Consider the following 16,167-nt stretch of genomic DNA (forward strand, 5'->3'; position numbering starts at 1 on the left):
AGTGATGACAGGTGCCAGCATAAATAACATCAAAGGAACAGTGCTATTTACAGGCTCAAGTGGTCATTTCACAGATAAAGGGGAGAAAAATCTTTAATTATATCAACCAAGACATAAAGTTATCTGATCAAAAATTATTAACAAAGCTCTATTTGCTCATGTTGCCCATCATTTTCATTTATCCATGCTTGTCAAAAATTATTAAAAAACAAAGAATAAAAGTGTTTTCTTGCAGACTGGCATTGTGAGGAACCTTGCATCACACCAGCTAAAACGTCCTCTTTAATGCAGTCTACTGCTAAAATGTCAATATCTCAGCACAGATTTAATACACGTTATTTTTTGTGTCGGATTATGTAAAATCCTACCACTTGACAGAATCAGACTATTTCACAATTAAAACTTAGTATTTATCAACTGTTTTTTCAACTATCCAATGTACACCTTAACTACCCAACAAAATGCACATGCTGTGTAGTTAACTTGACAGTAATCCTGTCATTGTCCCTTTCCCACTGCACGTTCTGTGTTAAATAAAACAGATGGTGTACGGGAATAAAATTACAACTTTTAAAGAAAATCCAAATAATTGTTTAAACAGCTGAAAAACACTGATTTGGGTCAGGAAGGCATTTGGTGTGCATGCTCACTGTTATGTGTATTGACCCATAGAAATGTAGGCATTGAGAGCCACTGGAAACCCCCCAGTTTCTAGCAGCAGGGTTTGCAGTCATATATGCACAACGACATGCTCTGGCACTTTTACAAAGCAAAAAACTCTAAGTTTACAACTGCATGATAGCAGACTTACTTGAAGGATAAAGAAGTTATTGACATATTTTAATGAAAATACTTGACAGCTCTGAGGATTAATAATGGGATACAAAATACCTTTCCCCTGTTGGTCACCAGTTTACATTCAGTCCAGGTCAGTAGCTAATGAAAAGGTGCTATATGACAGCTACCGGTCTGCTCAGGACAAATGAGTGGGTGGTCTCAGCCCAAGCCCTAATGGAGATCCTCTGCACAGACACACTGGCATATTTATGGCTTCTCAGTGCAGAGACTAATGAGACAGAATCACAAAACAATCAATGTCAATCTCCTTGCTGAGGAAAAGAACATGATGAAGACACTTCAATAATTGATCTGGAAGTCTGGGTGATATTTGCCTTACTGGATCAGGACCTAAAGAATATAATGAGGACAAACTTTCTGGAGTTTTCCACTAATAAAGAAAACATCAATCTTCCTCTCCCCTGTCTGATGCCCAAATAAAGATGAATTGCTCCTCATTACGATCTTCCAGCAAAACCAACGAATTTAAAAGATGAAAAAAAGTTTAAAAAGTGCAGGTAAGTAACACAGGGCTCTTATATCCTAACACACAAGTTGTCCTGGCTTTCAGAAATACCTCACTCACCACAAATCATGCAGACTTCAAATCAGAATGGCTGTGTGCTTGCAGTTTTGGAAGACAAACAGTTGTTTAAATATTTTTTCAGGAGCTTGATTTTTAAGACCTGTTCTTTGCAGTTGACTGCAAGAGGTTTTTTGTTTTGTTGGTTGCTTCTTCCCTAGAGACCAGAACAATGTATCTGTGCTTGATAATACGGTCAGACATACAGCTTCTTGGGCTTTCCTACAAATGACTGTTATGATCACCAGAACAAACAAAAGAGAGCCAGCTAAGGGCAGTTGATACATTAGCAGGAGACTGTATTTATCCTTAAAATATTAAAAAGCTGAGGACAAAACCAGCATTTCGATATCCACCCCTATTTTTTTTCCTCGCTTTTCTGGTAAACTGTGCCAAATTCATGTTGAGGCAGCTGTTGTACTTCAGGCTGCTGGAAGGCCAGGGACCCTGCAATGGTAGTAAAACTGGAAAAGACTAATACAGCTGAGCAGCTCTGAATAACCCTCCTGTGGAAACTATGATGACACAGTGGCAACCAGTAAGGTGGTTCAACAAATTAGGTGGTCTCTGCAATTTGAAGCCACTTTATATGACATAAATATTCATCATTCTTCAAAACTTATGAGGGTTTCACCAGTAGGACACAGACTTCATTCTTCAATACAGTTTTACCAACTTTAACTGGTAATAATGGGATTGCATAAAGAACTTAATTTATGCCACAAATGCAGTTGACTGTCACTCTCCACATCTGTTATTTTTTTTTTTGGCAAACATTCACATTTTTAATAAAACAAATTGAATTATGAAAAGATTTATTAATGGAAGTTTGATTAAAATGTGCACACTGAATATAGAAAAACAAGCATTATGTTACATGTTTTCTTCTTCCTCTCTAGAATATTTTAAAGTCACAGACTATTCATTGATAGTAAAAATGTTTGAACTGAAGCTGTGCTTCATGTTCAGTTTCCATGTTTCTTCAAGTTATTACAGACCTGCATATCTGTTTCACAACCAGTTCCTTTTCCCTTAGAAAAGTTGTGAGGCCAAACACAACTTAAATGGTGTGATACTGAGTAAATGAGTAATAAATTTTTCACAAGCTTTTACTTAGCTGGACTAAGGAAACAGGAACTATAGAGTTGTATCTTACAATGATGTCATTGACATGGGCAAGCTCCCCACCCCTGCGATAAATATTAGTAGTTCAAAAACAACTTTAATATCTAGTACTTACTAGCTAAAGGGAGTCTTCTTTTTCCTTCATTTTGCTGTTATTTCTACCACTCTTCCCTCTTCACTATGAATCACAATAGAATTATCTTGTACCATAATTTGTATGTGAAATGCTAGCCCAACTGAAATATACAGGACTTGGATTATTAACATCAAAGGCCTGAAATTTATCTCAGTTTCTATGCTTCCTGTGCATTAAGGAGATAAATCCTGCCGTCTCATCTCATCTTTATTAAAATAAAATAAAAACAACCGAACATGGCAGAGAAGCCATCTCAGCAAATGGAAGCATGAACTGGATTACTCTGGAGGAAATTACACTATAAATCTTTATCTACCAATTTGCAATAATTCACCATATACTAAACTTTACTTCATAATAAATGTGAGGCAACCTTCTCATTATTGTCCAGTGCGACACATCCACATAACTTTGTCACTGAGGTCATGACTGACATTCTCCTTCCCAGTCACTTCACTGGACCAGGGTCCTCACATGCACAGTCCAGTACATTGCATACTACTTGCATAACCCAGTACATAACCCAGTTGCTTTTTGAAAAAAGCCTTGTTAGAAGCAATAAAACACAAGCTCTTTAGTTTAATCCTCTATTTGCATCTTAAGTGATTAACTTCCATCTTAATGTATCACATTAGTCCTCCTTCAAACACAGGAAGATTTTTGTTGAGTAAAAATCCATCTATCCATCTACTAGCTTCACTGAGATTCTACTGAAATGTGATTCTACTATGAGCCAAGGTTAATTGGGAGAGCAGTAACATAAACTGTGTTCTTGAGTCTACATCTACAGTGATAATTACAGGCATGATAACCACAGAGCTGAGACTGGAGCAGTGTCCGTTGACTTTGGTGGGAATCTACTGGAGATTAAGCATTTTTGAATGTGACACCACTGCATATAAACTGGCACACAGACTTGGAAATTTAAAGCACAGCTCACAACTTTACTGGCTTGGGACATGATTGAAAGACTATTAACATGGTATTTTCTTCAAGTATTATATATCAAATTAATCAATAATATGTTAAAGCTACTTGACATCCATTTTCTTGGTTTATGCGTCTCCTATCACCAAAACCATTCTTGTTCTACTGAAGCATTCAAAACAATATAGAAAAAAAATTTAGGCATAGGGTTTTTTTCCTCTTGGAGGTTTTTTTTTTGGTTGTTCTATTGTGATGGGGGTTTTTTGTTTGGTGGGGGTTTTTTTATGAGGTATCTATTTTTTAGTCTTTCTTTTGGGGTAACTTAAAGTCTAGAAGGAATTTACCTCATTACGTCACTGTTGGAACCAAGAAATATTGTGTTAAGTCTTAAGTAAACTTTTAAAGAACAGATTACATTCTATACCTTGTGATTTATTTACTGTCTAGATCCCTATTGAAATGTTCACTTTGGTCATTAAGCTTTGACCATTTTGTATCAAAAGTATGTAGTGAAATGTGAAGTAAATTTCCAGGTAAGTCCCTTTCTTTTCTGTTCAGTCTTAAACCGCATTTTATATTTTCTGATACAGAAGTGTATTAGTATCTACTCATATTTCACTTGTCAGTCAGTAGAATATAAATTCAGTATTTTCACATGCTGTTTTCACTGAATCCTATGAATTTCTTCTAAGCTAAATTTGGCCTATTTTTCCACAATTACTGACAAAATTACTACACATAGAGTAATTATGGCAGCTATATTCAGCCATGTAATAAAACAAAAAAGATTTCTCTTTTGGTGGCTTAGAACTAGATGATCTTTAAGGTCACTTCCAAACCCAAAGCAGTCTGTGATTCTTTCATGAAAGCAATTCATCCTGTGTCAGTGATGTTCTCTATAACAAGCTTTAAATTTATGTTGAGTAAAGTGAGAAGTTTAGGGCTCCCCCTTTCCTGTCTACAGGAAGTTAGAAACACAATACCGAAGATGAGATCCCTAAAGGAGGTTAGTGAGGGGTTATGTGCCTAAATACCTGTTCCAGAGTCATTTATGAACTAGACAGATTTGTCATATTTAAATGAAAAAACTCTGTTTTACAATTAATTCTATTACAACTGGCATGCAGCCAAGCACATGTCCTAAGGGGACTGAAAAGTATATCTATGGATGCAATACTTCTGGCACACAGCCAGCCTCTGAAGAAATACAAGCTCAATAGATGTCAGCTATTGAAATTTCTGTAGTTCGGAAATCCTGTCATTCAGATTGGAGGTGCTAAAGCTGCAGATACACGAGGTAACCAAACCTTAAAAAAATAGGGCTCACACTTCTGAAGTCAATAAACCTGATTTTCCACATTGAAGAGGGAAACCCCTTCCTTCCAACCCCTACAAGTGAATTGCTTGTAAGCTGGAAACAAAAACGGAAACAACTCACATTTTGCAAACTCAGAACTAAATACAAACTTTATGCTTGGATCAGTTTTAACCCTCAAGATATTTCAAGTGGCAAGAAAGCTCATAGTGTCTGCACCAGGCTCCAAAGACAAACTGAATACAAGACAGAAAAGCAGCAGTGGCTATTGCTTGGCTTAACTTGATTTCTCAGGGCATTCTCATGGATTCAATGTCATTTTTATATTGTCATGATGTGACTTTAACTGAAATATACTATTTTCATTAAAAAAAAAAAGAAATCTTCCTAGAAGCAGTACTAACAGCCAAAGGATATAGTTTCCCAAAACAAAGCACCTAACAGCTTTGCTGATCTAATTAAATTGACCTGTTCAGAAAATGCCTTTTCACTAATTAAAGATTTCTCTATGTGTAAGCATTTATCATTCCCCTAAGTATAACTAAAAATATTTTTGTTTGCTTTAAAGGAGTGTATTAGTAAAAGAAGAAACTGCTCTAGAAAATCATGCCTAGATTTAACATAGAGCATTTCAATTGCTGTGTCTTAAACATAGTCACGATTCTTTTGACATCATGACTGTTCTCCCTCATTACTGCTTCCTTCCAATTTGCGCAAATCTAGAGAGACAGAAGAAAAAAGTAGCAATCAACCAGTGACATGAAAGATGACAATATGACAGATTTTTCCAACAGAAATGCAAATTTCCTTTCTGTGCTGAAACACCAGCAGCAAGTAATTACAGAAATAGTAAATATTGAATTAGTCTATTCATTGTACACCATTCTCCTCTTCCCCTGCTGTCCCATTAATTTTGAGATGACAGTCAAGGACTACACCAATTACTGAATATAGTAGGGTATTTGATAGCAGCACTATGAGTAATTTCAGAACTAACCAAAAATGGCAGGATACCTCTCTGGCCCTCTGTTTGTCAGAAACATAAGCAACAAACAACTGCAGGCAAAAATATGGTCACTCACTGAGGAGCAATTATTTCAAAACTTAAGGAAAGTATTAAACTTCAATATTGATACTTGAATGTCACAATCCTGTTACTTTACATTAATCCAAAACACTGCCTGTTTCTATCATGTCTATGACTGCTTTTTCCCAGTCCCCTTTTGAAGACAACATTCTAAAATAAAATACTTTATATAATAGGGAATCTTTTGGGATGATTATTGCTGAATTTAAGAGTTTGGAGCTCCAGCACAGAAATTTTACAAGGCAAAGTAAATTTTTCTTACAGCACTTTGGGTGATTTTCCAAGCCAGTAAAAAATAGGAGATTAACAGCACTGCATGGTGCCATGTAAAATGCAAGAAAACACTGTACAGTTTTTTCCAGAGAAATATAGCAAAGCCTGTAATTCCTAGATGCAACACACTAAATGTTACAATATGAGGCTGTCCCTAAGTACATTAGCAATTACAGCCACTACTGCAAACTATGCAGGGTGGCTTATGGGCTCAAGTTCACTCAAAACAGATAAAACAAAACTTCAAAACATTTATTGATAATTGAAATAAAGCTTCTCAGACTAGCATGCTACTGTAAGAACCAACCACTGAGTGATGGCAGAGAGACCAGCCATCAGGAAGGAGGGTTTCTTAGTCTCTCTTTAGGACTACTAAAGTGAGAGGAGGAAAAAAAAATTAAAAGCCTTACTTGTAAATGATTTTTTTAGCATGACAGCCAATGCCTTCTCTTCTAGAAGGTCTGCTCATATAATGGAAAATGAATTAGAGTACATGCTCAAGGCATCACCTGGCACTATCATTTTTGACAGACTCATTTTTATCCTAAAGCTGGGAGCCTTGCAATTTTAAAGCCTTTTAAAAAATTATGCTTTTCTTTGTGATATAGAAATAAATTAGGTAAGCAAGGATGAGGCTCATATGCTGCAGTATGAAGCTACCAGAAGATTGGCTGTGTCAACTAACATGTCACATTGACAAATAAATTCCTCAAGTAATTTAAGCAGCTTAACAAGTTAAAGGTATGAAAAGCACATAATGCTAAAGCACTACAGTTCTAAACAGCTACATGTCCTTTCAAAAAAATTTAAAAAGCACAAACCTAAGCCCCAGACAACTGGCTATTTTCCAATTATTCTACTAACTGAACTACTAATCATGATTTTCAACCACTATATTATGCTGTCTTAACATATTTTCAAGAAAATTGTAGCTTAGTGAGCTGTAATTCTTAGATATAAACATATAACATGAACTAATATAGGAGTTAGGAAATTCTTGTGACTTACAATATTAGGTAACAAGACTGTAAATTCATTAGCTATTCTTCTGGAGCTCTTAAGCTGGTCTGGTTTTTCCTGCATATAGAGAAGCATCCCCAAGTCCATCTGGCATCACTTGTATCTTTTCCAACATAAATGATTCTCTGATTCTATGTGATGCTGCATTCAGTAAGCATTAATACTGGCAACAGACTTGAGAAGGCAGAAAAACTGGGATTAAAATTAAGCCACTTCATTGGAATTAAAGTAAGGAAGTAAAACATAGCTGAATTTGTGAACTTTACAGGTCTAACTTTACTGCTAGGGGGTTTCATACTAGAATTGCTTTTGGCTGGAATTTAGGAACTTGTCAGGAAATTACCTCCTCTCCTCCCTTACACCCCCAATTTCACTGACAGAAAAATTTTCTATCTATATTAGCACCCTTCATTTCATCAGCCATCTCACATTTCTCTCCTAGAAAAGAGACATAGAGAAGTGTTATCAACAGTTTTGTCCCCGTATCTATAATCAGAAACAGGTTTGTAAAAAGTTCAAAGGTTTGGTTCCAACAGAAAAGGGTAAAGAAGCCTTCTAACACATCTCTTCTCTAACATCCAAAAACTAACTGAAGTAGGCTTTTCTCTCTCCTAAATTTACAGGTTGTGAGAAAATTATCATTAACCCAGGTAGCAAAGTGTAACAGAATAATAAATCACAGTGGTAACTCAAGTTGGAATTGGGCTGAAGTAACTAAGCCAAAGGGAGCACCTCTAATTCAAATCCCAAGGAAGTTTATGAAGACTTCCAGGAAGCATGTCAGTTACAGCAATCATATCTTTGTGACAGGAACTAATACTAGGACAGTTCAGTATGCCAGAAACTAGACAAAATTAATTTTGTGAATCACTGAGCAGACAGTAGCCTGCAAAACAGATTAAGTGACCAACATGGAGACAAAACCCCCGTATTTTACTGCCAAATCTCTTCATCCATTTTCCTGTTGAATATTTTTTCAGACCTGCAGCTCAAAGAACTAATTGGAATAAATGCCAATTTTCAATAGATCAAAGATAAAGGAACTTTATTTTTCATTAATGGAATAACCATCAGAAAAATATTGTGCCATCTCTAAATACTTTGTCATCATAACGTTCTTGCTGTATGTTTATGAAATCCTACAAGTCAACAGGACATCAGCACCATCCTTTCAGCTTATACTGCTGTCAGTATAACAGACATCAACCCTATCTGCACATATTGCCATGAATTTGAGAAGCAACAGTAATAAAGAGAAAAGCGTCAAGAGATAATAAAAAACAAATGTGATTGAGAATAGACTACAATTATGGCATAGACCAAGTATAGGAACGTAAGTGTGTGTTGAGAAAGGAAATAAGGATTTATTGCCTATCACAGTGCAGTATTCAGTGTTCAAAGCTGTATACAGCTCTTCTTGCATGAGACACATTCTTCCACAAACACAGCTCAGATGCTCAAGGTGGAATCCACCCCACACATATCTTCCATTTATATCCCCAGAGAAAAGTAAACAGTTCAATTTTACCATAAGGGCTCATGAACATTTTTCATTGCTTCCTTCTAAAAGTTGGGATAATAACACTAAAGTTTAATGCTATACCTGCCCTTTCATAATGAAGGGAAAAATTAAAAAAAAAAAAAAAATTAGTGGCTCACAATGTTGTACACTTCTGGGACTTGGGGATTTTGCTGTTTTGAAGAAAACTGTGAGACCTTGTTTCTCAGAACCACTGCAAGACTTTCCCTAGCAGACCTCATATGTCACACACTCAGCAGTTGAAAAAATTAACCAGAGGAGTACAGAGGAGTACTGGGGTGGGGGGGGTGTGTGTGCATAAAAAAAAAATAAATTAAAAAAAAAAAAAATTTTGGATTTTATTAAGAAAACTCTTTACTTCCTGTCCTGGCTCTGGACAGGGTTAACTTTTGCAGTGGCCAAAAGGGGGCATGGCCAGGACCCAGAGGTTATTCCATACCACCTCCCCATCCAGGAAAGGGGGAAGGGGGGTCACTTGTGGAGCGTGGTGGTACAGTCAGGTATTGCTGGGGGTTTCTGTGTTGTGAGCATTCCCATGTGAACTGTTCGCCACTCTCGTACACTTCATTATTAATATTGTTGCTCTTACTATTTGTTTTCTTATTTTATTACTGTTTGCAGGTAATTGTTCTTATTTCAGCCCATGATCTTTACCTTTTGTGCCCCCAATTCTCTCCAGCCTGCTGCAGCAGGAGGGAGAGGGAGTAGTGAGAGAGCAGCATGTGGTTTGGAGTGTTACAGTGGGAACACTAAATTGGGAAATACCATTCCTAAACCACAACACTTTCCACAGCAATTCCAATAAATTAGCACTTTTGTGTCGAAGATCTGCTAAGAAGAAACCAGTAACACCGACTTGCTCCTATTATTCTTAGGTGCAAGATATAAAGATATCTGCTAGAAAAGCAAGGCAAATAAGGAAATTCTCCTGTACAACCTACTTGCAGTTCTATTCCAGAAGAAGGTAACCAGTAGGCGCATATATTTGTCAATATCCTAGCAATTTTAACAGTAACTAGAAACTGTTCAAAAAAAAAAAAAAGCCTTTCCAGGATGTGGAACTGACAGGCAGTGGGGATATAACACTACCATCCTGACTTCCATCACAAGCTAAAGCCTTCCCTTGCAGGTAGCTTTTAATCAAACTCTGCATTTAACATTACACAGAAACACTCACCAACTTTTTAAGTATTTCAAACTATGTTGTCACCTGTTACTCACACAGAAAACTTTTGTTGTAATTCCTTCCCCTTTTCCAAATTCAGATACTTTTAGCAATAATAGATCTGAAATTTATTATGAGCTGTTGTTTTCCACTGGATATCTACCCTGTGTAAAAAGACATTTTTTGCTTGAAGACTGGACAGCAAAATCAAGGCCATAGAAAAAGCTTATCACTAGGTAAAAAGCTGAAGAACTGTAAGTTGAGGAATATTCAGACTGAGGCATAAGGACTGAAGAGCCATACAGAGGCATATCAGTAGAGCACAGAAAGCAGTTACGAACCCACTACAACGAACAATGAAAGCAAATGTAGAATGGATGAAAATGAAAGAGGATATTAGTCAGAAAAATGTGAACGAGAAACAGAAAACAAATGAAAGGCTGTTTTAAAACAGAATTATTTTAATAAAATATAAATCCATTTTCATCTTCAAAATGTGTTAAAATCAAGGAGGGACTGGCACTTTGCTAAAACTATCATGAGGCTAGTTTAGCTGGAGCTGCAAGCACATCTACAGTCAAAAGCTAAGTAAATTTTACAGAAATAAAGAAGCCCAACTCTTCTGATTTTTTAGAACTAGCTCTTAGTAATTGAGTAGTTCCTTTCACATGCTTAAAGAGATACTCCTAAAGAAGTGCAAATTTAATGCATGAGATTTTTTTCACAAAGTACAGGTGACACCCAGCCATAGGCTGCTTCAACAGCCGAGTCAAACACTGAATATCTTACTGAATTAATTCCATTACTTGTCATCCAAAGTACTTATAATAAAGGCTTTATTAAACAGAGAACTCCTTACTGTGCATTACAAAGTTCATGTGCCATTATAACTGTTTTCTTCCAGCACAGAGTTGGCACTACTTCAAGAATAGATGCAATGTCTCAGAAAAAAAAACCCAATGCTGTCAAAGTCCTTAATTAAACTGAATGACTGAAATAATGTGACAAATAAGGCAGTAAGCAATTTTCAGGCCAAAGCCTTCCCATCCATTTACCTAACCTACTCAAAGGGCCTGGGACCACTTCCCAGGAGGTGCTGATAAACTCACCGTCAGAGCCAGCAGTTTTCCGTAGGTGAGATGGGCTGGGATGTGGTCGCTCTTGGATCGCAGTGACTCCACATACCAGTGCTCTGCTTCGGGCAGCCGGCTCATTCTCATATAGGCTTCTCCTGCAGGGTCAAACAAACGCTAGTGAGAATGCCCAAAATTCCTCAAGGCTTTCATAATTTATTATCTCATCATTTTCTATGTTTTAAATGTGCACAGATCTTGAAATAGGTGAAGTTATTTGAACACTTGCAATCATACGCACACAAAAAATTCTTGGAGACATCTGAGTGAGGAGATTAAGTTAAGGCCTTATTAGGGCTGAAATAGCGTAGTTGAGATGAAAACTATCTTTGGAACAGAATTGCCAGAGAGAGCTCCAGTTGCTAGGTTTTAGTCAAAAGTCTCCAAGTAACAGAAATTTTACCTCATCTACTTTAGAAAAGCTACTTCTTTTCCATTACTCTACATTGCAAAGCATGGAATAGCAGCAAGAACATGGAAATTTTGCATTTAATAGTAATAACTCAAGAACCTAAATTTTGTTCTAAAAATTAGGGAAGTTTAAGAAAAAAGTCCTGAAAGTATATTAGAGGGAGGGACAAGACAATAAAAAAACTAATCTCTGAATGTAGTTATATTAGGTCATCTGCCACAATTTGTTCAAATTATAACATAGCATCCATTATTTTAAAATTGCTAGTCTTAAGAAGTCACGTACAAAATGACCAAAACTGGACATTTTTCAAAGTGAAATACTTTATTATGAGAGGCTAAGGCAGGCAGTGTTGAAGAACAATAGATGATGAACGGGATGTCAAAAAGCCTGCTATATTATGTTTTTATATATATTATATATTAGTGTTATACAGGTAATTGTTGTCATGAAGTTTCTGAGAAAGAGTTTAGCATACACAGCAAGAGTCTCTTTCTTCAAGAAGCAAACACATTTCTCAAAGGTTGGAAACAAGCAATATGAAACAAGTATGTAATGTTGAAGAATAACAGCTTTCAGATGAATACTCTGCACTTACACAGCTCTTTCACAAGGGCTCTGGATATAAACGTGCCCTCGCCTAAGTCAATGATGGTCTGAAAATTCCTATTGAAGATTCGAGATTTCATCATCGCTGCAGCTGATCCATTTCTAATAAATGACTAAGTATCTTCCAAAAATTATTAAGTCACAGTTTATCAAATGCTACTACTGGAGGATCAAGAGACTACAGCTGACCCAAGTAAAGATCAGCTAAAGCTGTCTCCAGGTGAGTCACAGCCTCCAGTTCTGCATTACATGGAAATTAATAACTGTGAAGGCATCAGGGACACAGAGGGACCAAAGTTCTTTATTCAAGATTGAAGCCAACTACCACACCCCTAAAACCTGAAGAGAAAGTTTCTAAAAGAGGAAAAATAAGGAACTCATACCATGGGAGCTACTTTATCTCTTTATCTTGAATATTTACAGAGGCTAAGGAAGATTTTCTTTATGAAAGAAAATTGGACAAGGCCAGGTCAGATTTTTCTTTTTCTGTCTTTGTCACCACAGGAGAAGGATTCCAGGCAAAATATGGCACATAAGTTTTGATTTTTGGGCGTTAGGGTGTGGTGCATGCAAAATGACCAAACTTCAGCCCACAGATAAAATGAGCATGACGTGGAGTCAGAAGTCATGCTGAGTCAAGGCTAAGGGAAGCCAACACGATTGTTATCAACAGACTTTTTTCCAAACAGGTCTGCTGTACTTAGAGGCTTGCACCCCTGTTTGGAAAACAGTCTATTTGTTTTAAATCAAAGATCTACATAGCATTCTGTACTCATGCACTGATCTTGGATATCCAATTACATACATTGAAGCACTCAAGTAACTGCTACTGTTTAAGCCCAAACTAAAAGAACAGTTCCCTCAAAAAAGCCTAGGCTAAATTAAAAACCAAATCCAACAGGTAAGAAACCCCAAAAGAGCATGAACATGAAATTCAGTAACCACAACACTGCATGCGATTTTTTCACTATGTCAGCACTCACAAATCAGTGACATAACATTACACCTTATCTGCACAAAGCACTCATGAATGTTGAAAAGATGGAAGAAGCCAGAAGTCAAGCTATATGCTCCCCTCAACTCCTCCCCCTTGCTGCATGCTTTATGGCAGAATGTTTAATTATTTGATTGCATACTATTTTTCCCACAGGCCCCTGCTTCATTAGTGTACAGGAAATGAGGGATCCATATTATCCTTCTCTTGTCTTCAAGTGAAAAATTCCACCCCAACCTGTTACAGCTTGGCAGAGTTTCAAGCAATTAACAACAAGAAGCTTTAAGAAGTAATGTAAGCAGCCATAAGAGATGGAACTATTATCTGCGGGTAGTAAAGGCTGAATGCACTGCCAAATTTCAAATAGATCCAAGGTTCTCATCTATTTTTCATTATGTATTCTGATATAAGAAGAGATTAAAAACTTTGGAGTACTTGCAAATTCAATTTTTAACTGGTTTTAAGAGCTCAACTACTTCACAAACTAAACACCTAAAACTTTGAGGATATTTCTGAGTAGGGCACCTAGAAACGAAGCTACAATATGTGAATCTAAATATCAAACTGTAAAGAAAGAAACTTTCAGAAGTTCACAGATGAAAACTGGGAGGAGCTATTGACTTCCCTGAAGGAGAAAGGCCCTTCAGAGAGACCTCAACAAATTCAAGAGATGGGCAATCACCAACCATATGAAGTTCAACAAGGGAAAGTGCCTGATTCTGCACCTGGGCTGGGGCAACCCTGGATGTACAGACAGACTGGGGAATGAGAGGCTGGAAAGCAGTGCCTGGTAAAGGGTCCTGGTCGATGGCAAGTTGAACATGAATCAGCAGTGCCCTGGCAGCCAGGAGGGCCAATCCTGTCCTGGGGGGCATCAGGCACAGCATCGCCAGCCGGGCAAGGGAGGGGACTGTCCTGCTCTGCTCTGCACTGGGGCGGCCTCACCTTGAATATTGTGTGAACTTTTGGTCACCACAACAAAGAAAGATGTTCAATTATTAGAGAGTGCCTAAAGCAGGACAATGAGGATGGTGGAAGGCCTTGAGGAGAAGCCATATGAGGAGCAGCTGAGGTCACTTGGTCTGTTCAGCCTGGAGGAGACTGAGGGGACACCTCACTGCAGTCTGCAACTTCATTGTCAGGGGAAAAGGACAGGCAGGAACTGATGTCTTGCCTTCATTGCTCAGTGACAGGACCTGAGGGAATGGCCTGAAGTTGTATCAGGGGAGGTTTAGGTTGGATATTGGGAAAATGCTCTTCCCCCAGAGGGTGGTTGGGCACTGAACAGGCTCCCCAGGGAAGTGGTCACAGCACCAGCCTGACAGAGTTCAAGAAGAGTTTGGACAATACTCTCAGGCACATGGTGTGACTTTTGGGGATAGTGCTGTGCAGAGCCAGGAGTTGGACTTGATCCTTGTGGGTGCCTTCCAACTCAGCTGATTCTGTGATTCTGTGACTCTTTGCAGGTAATTCTCTATAAATGAACATTTTTTTCTGAGGAACCTGTATCAAGAATTCCTATATTTTGAGTAATTAGAACATAGATTACTACAGAAGGAAGCACTGTTAGGGGGTCTGTTATTAATTCCATCTTCTAAATGAGAAAAAGAAAAGGTTGAAAATTGACAACAGCTCCTATCACTGCCATACTCAAAAACCAGAATAAAATCAAGCAATTGGTAACTGAACCATTAATTCAATCAAGTGAATTTATGCATTAGACTGATCCAATTTAATAATAGCTATGCCAGCTTGAGATGATTTTCCAACAAAATGTCAGAGAAAACATGTATGGATTGATTTCTGTAATGCAGGATGCATTTGTGTGTCTGAGATAAAAATAAGAAAAATAATATTTGTCATTTACAATCATGCATTCATATAAACTTGCAACACAAATGATTTAGTCATTAGAAAGATAACAGGAGTGTCCATTGGCAGAAAATATGCAAACCAACATGTAAGCAGATTTCTTTATTACTTTAACAATTACTTTTTTTGCAAAATCTTTCAGCTCTCATGCTAAAAATCTGAAAGATCACACATGGACACTTTATTAATAAAACTTGTCAGATCTGTAAAGCTCAACCGAGGTAACAATGACAGAGAAAGAAATTCATGGCAGTGAAAACATTAAGACATAAATGGGCAGTTTTTTCCAGTCCCTAATCTGTATCAACACACAGACGTGCAGCACTGCCTGCACAATGAGTGGTGGTAATAAATTCAATAGACAACTGGAGTAAAATGGGAAAAATCAGTAATTCAAAACTGTTTCCAGTTTTACAGGGGTTAGTTCAGTTAATATCGTCTGAGTTTTATGAACCTATTTCTTGGCTTATTCTACTAGAAAGAGCATATATTATTAAACTGTAATTCTCATTTACTAATGTAGTGCAAGAAAAACACTGATATGCAACCATTTAAAGAAGTGCCTACGAAGTTCATTAACATTTCTATTAATACCTTCAAAGAAATGAGAAACAGGATACCTTTTAAGTAGATTTACCCCACCATAATTAAAATTCCTGTACTCAAGTGGACTTTATTTGCCACAGAGATAGACTACTTGAAAAACCGTTCACCAACAGTGTTTTCCCATATTTCCTCAGACTCCCTGGAATTTAAAAATAATTCTTCAAAATAAACAAAATTTAACAAAACCCCACAAAAATAATAAACTAGCCAAAACCTCCCCACTAAAATCATGCCAGGATATTAATTATAATGAAATATTTGATTAACATAGCATTAACAATAATTAACATATAATTAACAATAATTAAAACCCAATAACAATCACAATAAATATTAAATATTTATATTAAGTAACAATTCTAATAAAAGATTAGCTTACTAGCAGCCATTTCCCCTAAAGGTTAATATTTTACTTGATAATTACTTGATAATTAAGTGGAATGTGTTTGTAAGAAAAATAAATTTTAAAAAAGGACACAAGACTTTCCAATACATACCACATATTGTTAAAAAGCCAAACTAGATAGCATTTA

At 36.9% G+C, this 16,167-nt stretch overlaps 1 protein-coding gene across 1 annotated transcript in view; it reads right to left on the reverse strand.

Annotated features, from left to right (window-relative positions):
* The window catches only part of TMTC2 (transmembrane and tetratricopeptide repeat containing 2), a 134,499-nt gene that overhangs the window by 46,975 nt on the left and 71,357 nt on the right, over nt 1-16,167 (reverse strand). Inside the window, exon 7 of the mRNA XM_017743932.1 lies at nt 11,118-11,239. Coding sequence (XP_017599421.1) covers nt 11,118-11,239 — 122 coding nt within the window. The remainder of the gene's footprint in view (nt 1-11,117; nt 11,240-16,167) is intronic.

This window comes from Corvus brachyrhynchos, unplaced genomic scaffold, assembly GCF_000691975.1.
Source record: "Corvus brachyrhynchos isolate BGI_N302 unplaced genomic scaffold, ASM69197v1 scaffold9, whole genome shotgun sequence".
Taxonomy (NCBI): Eukaryota; Metazoa; Chordata; class Aves; order Passeriformes; family Corvidae; genus Corvus; species Corvus brachyrhynchos.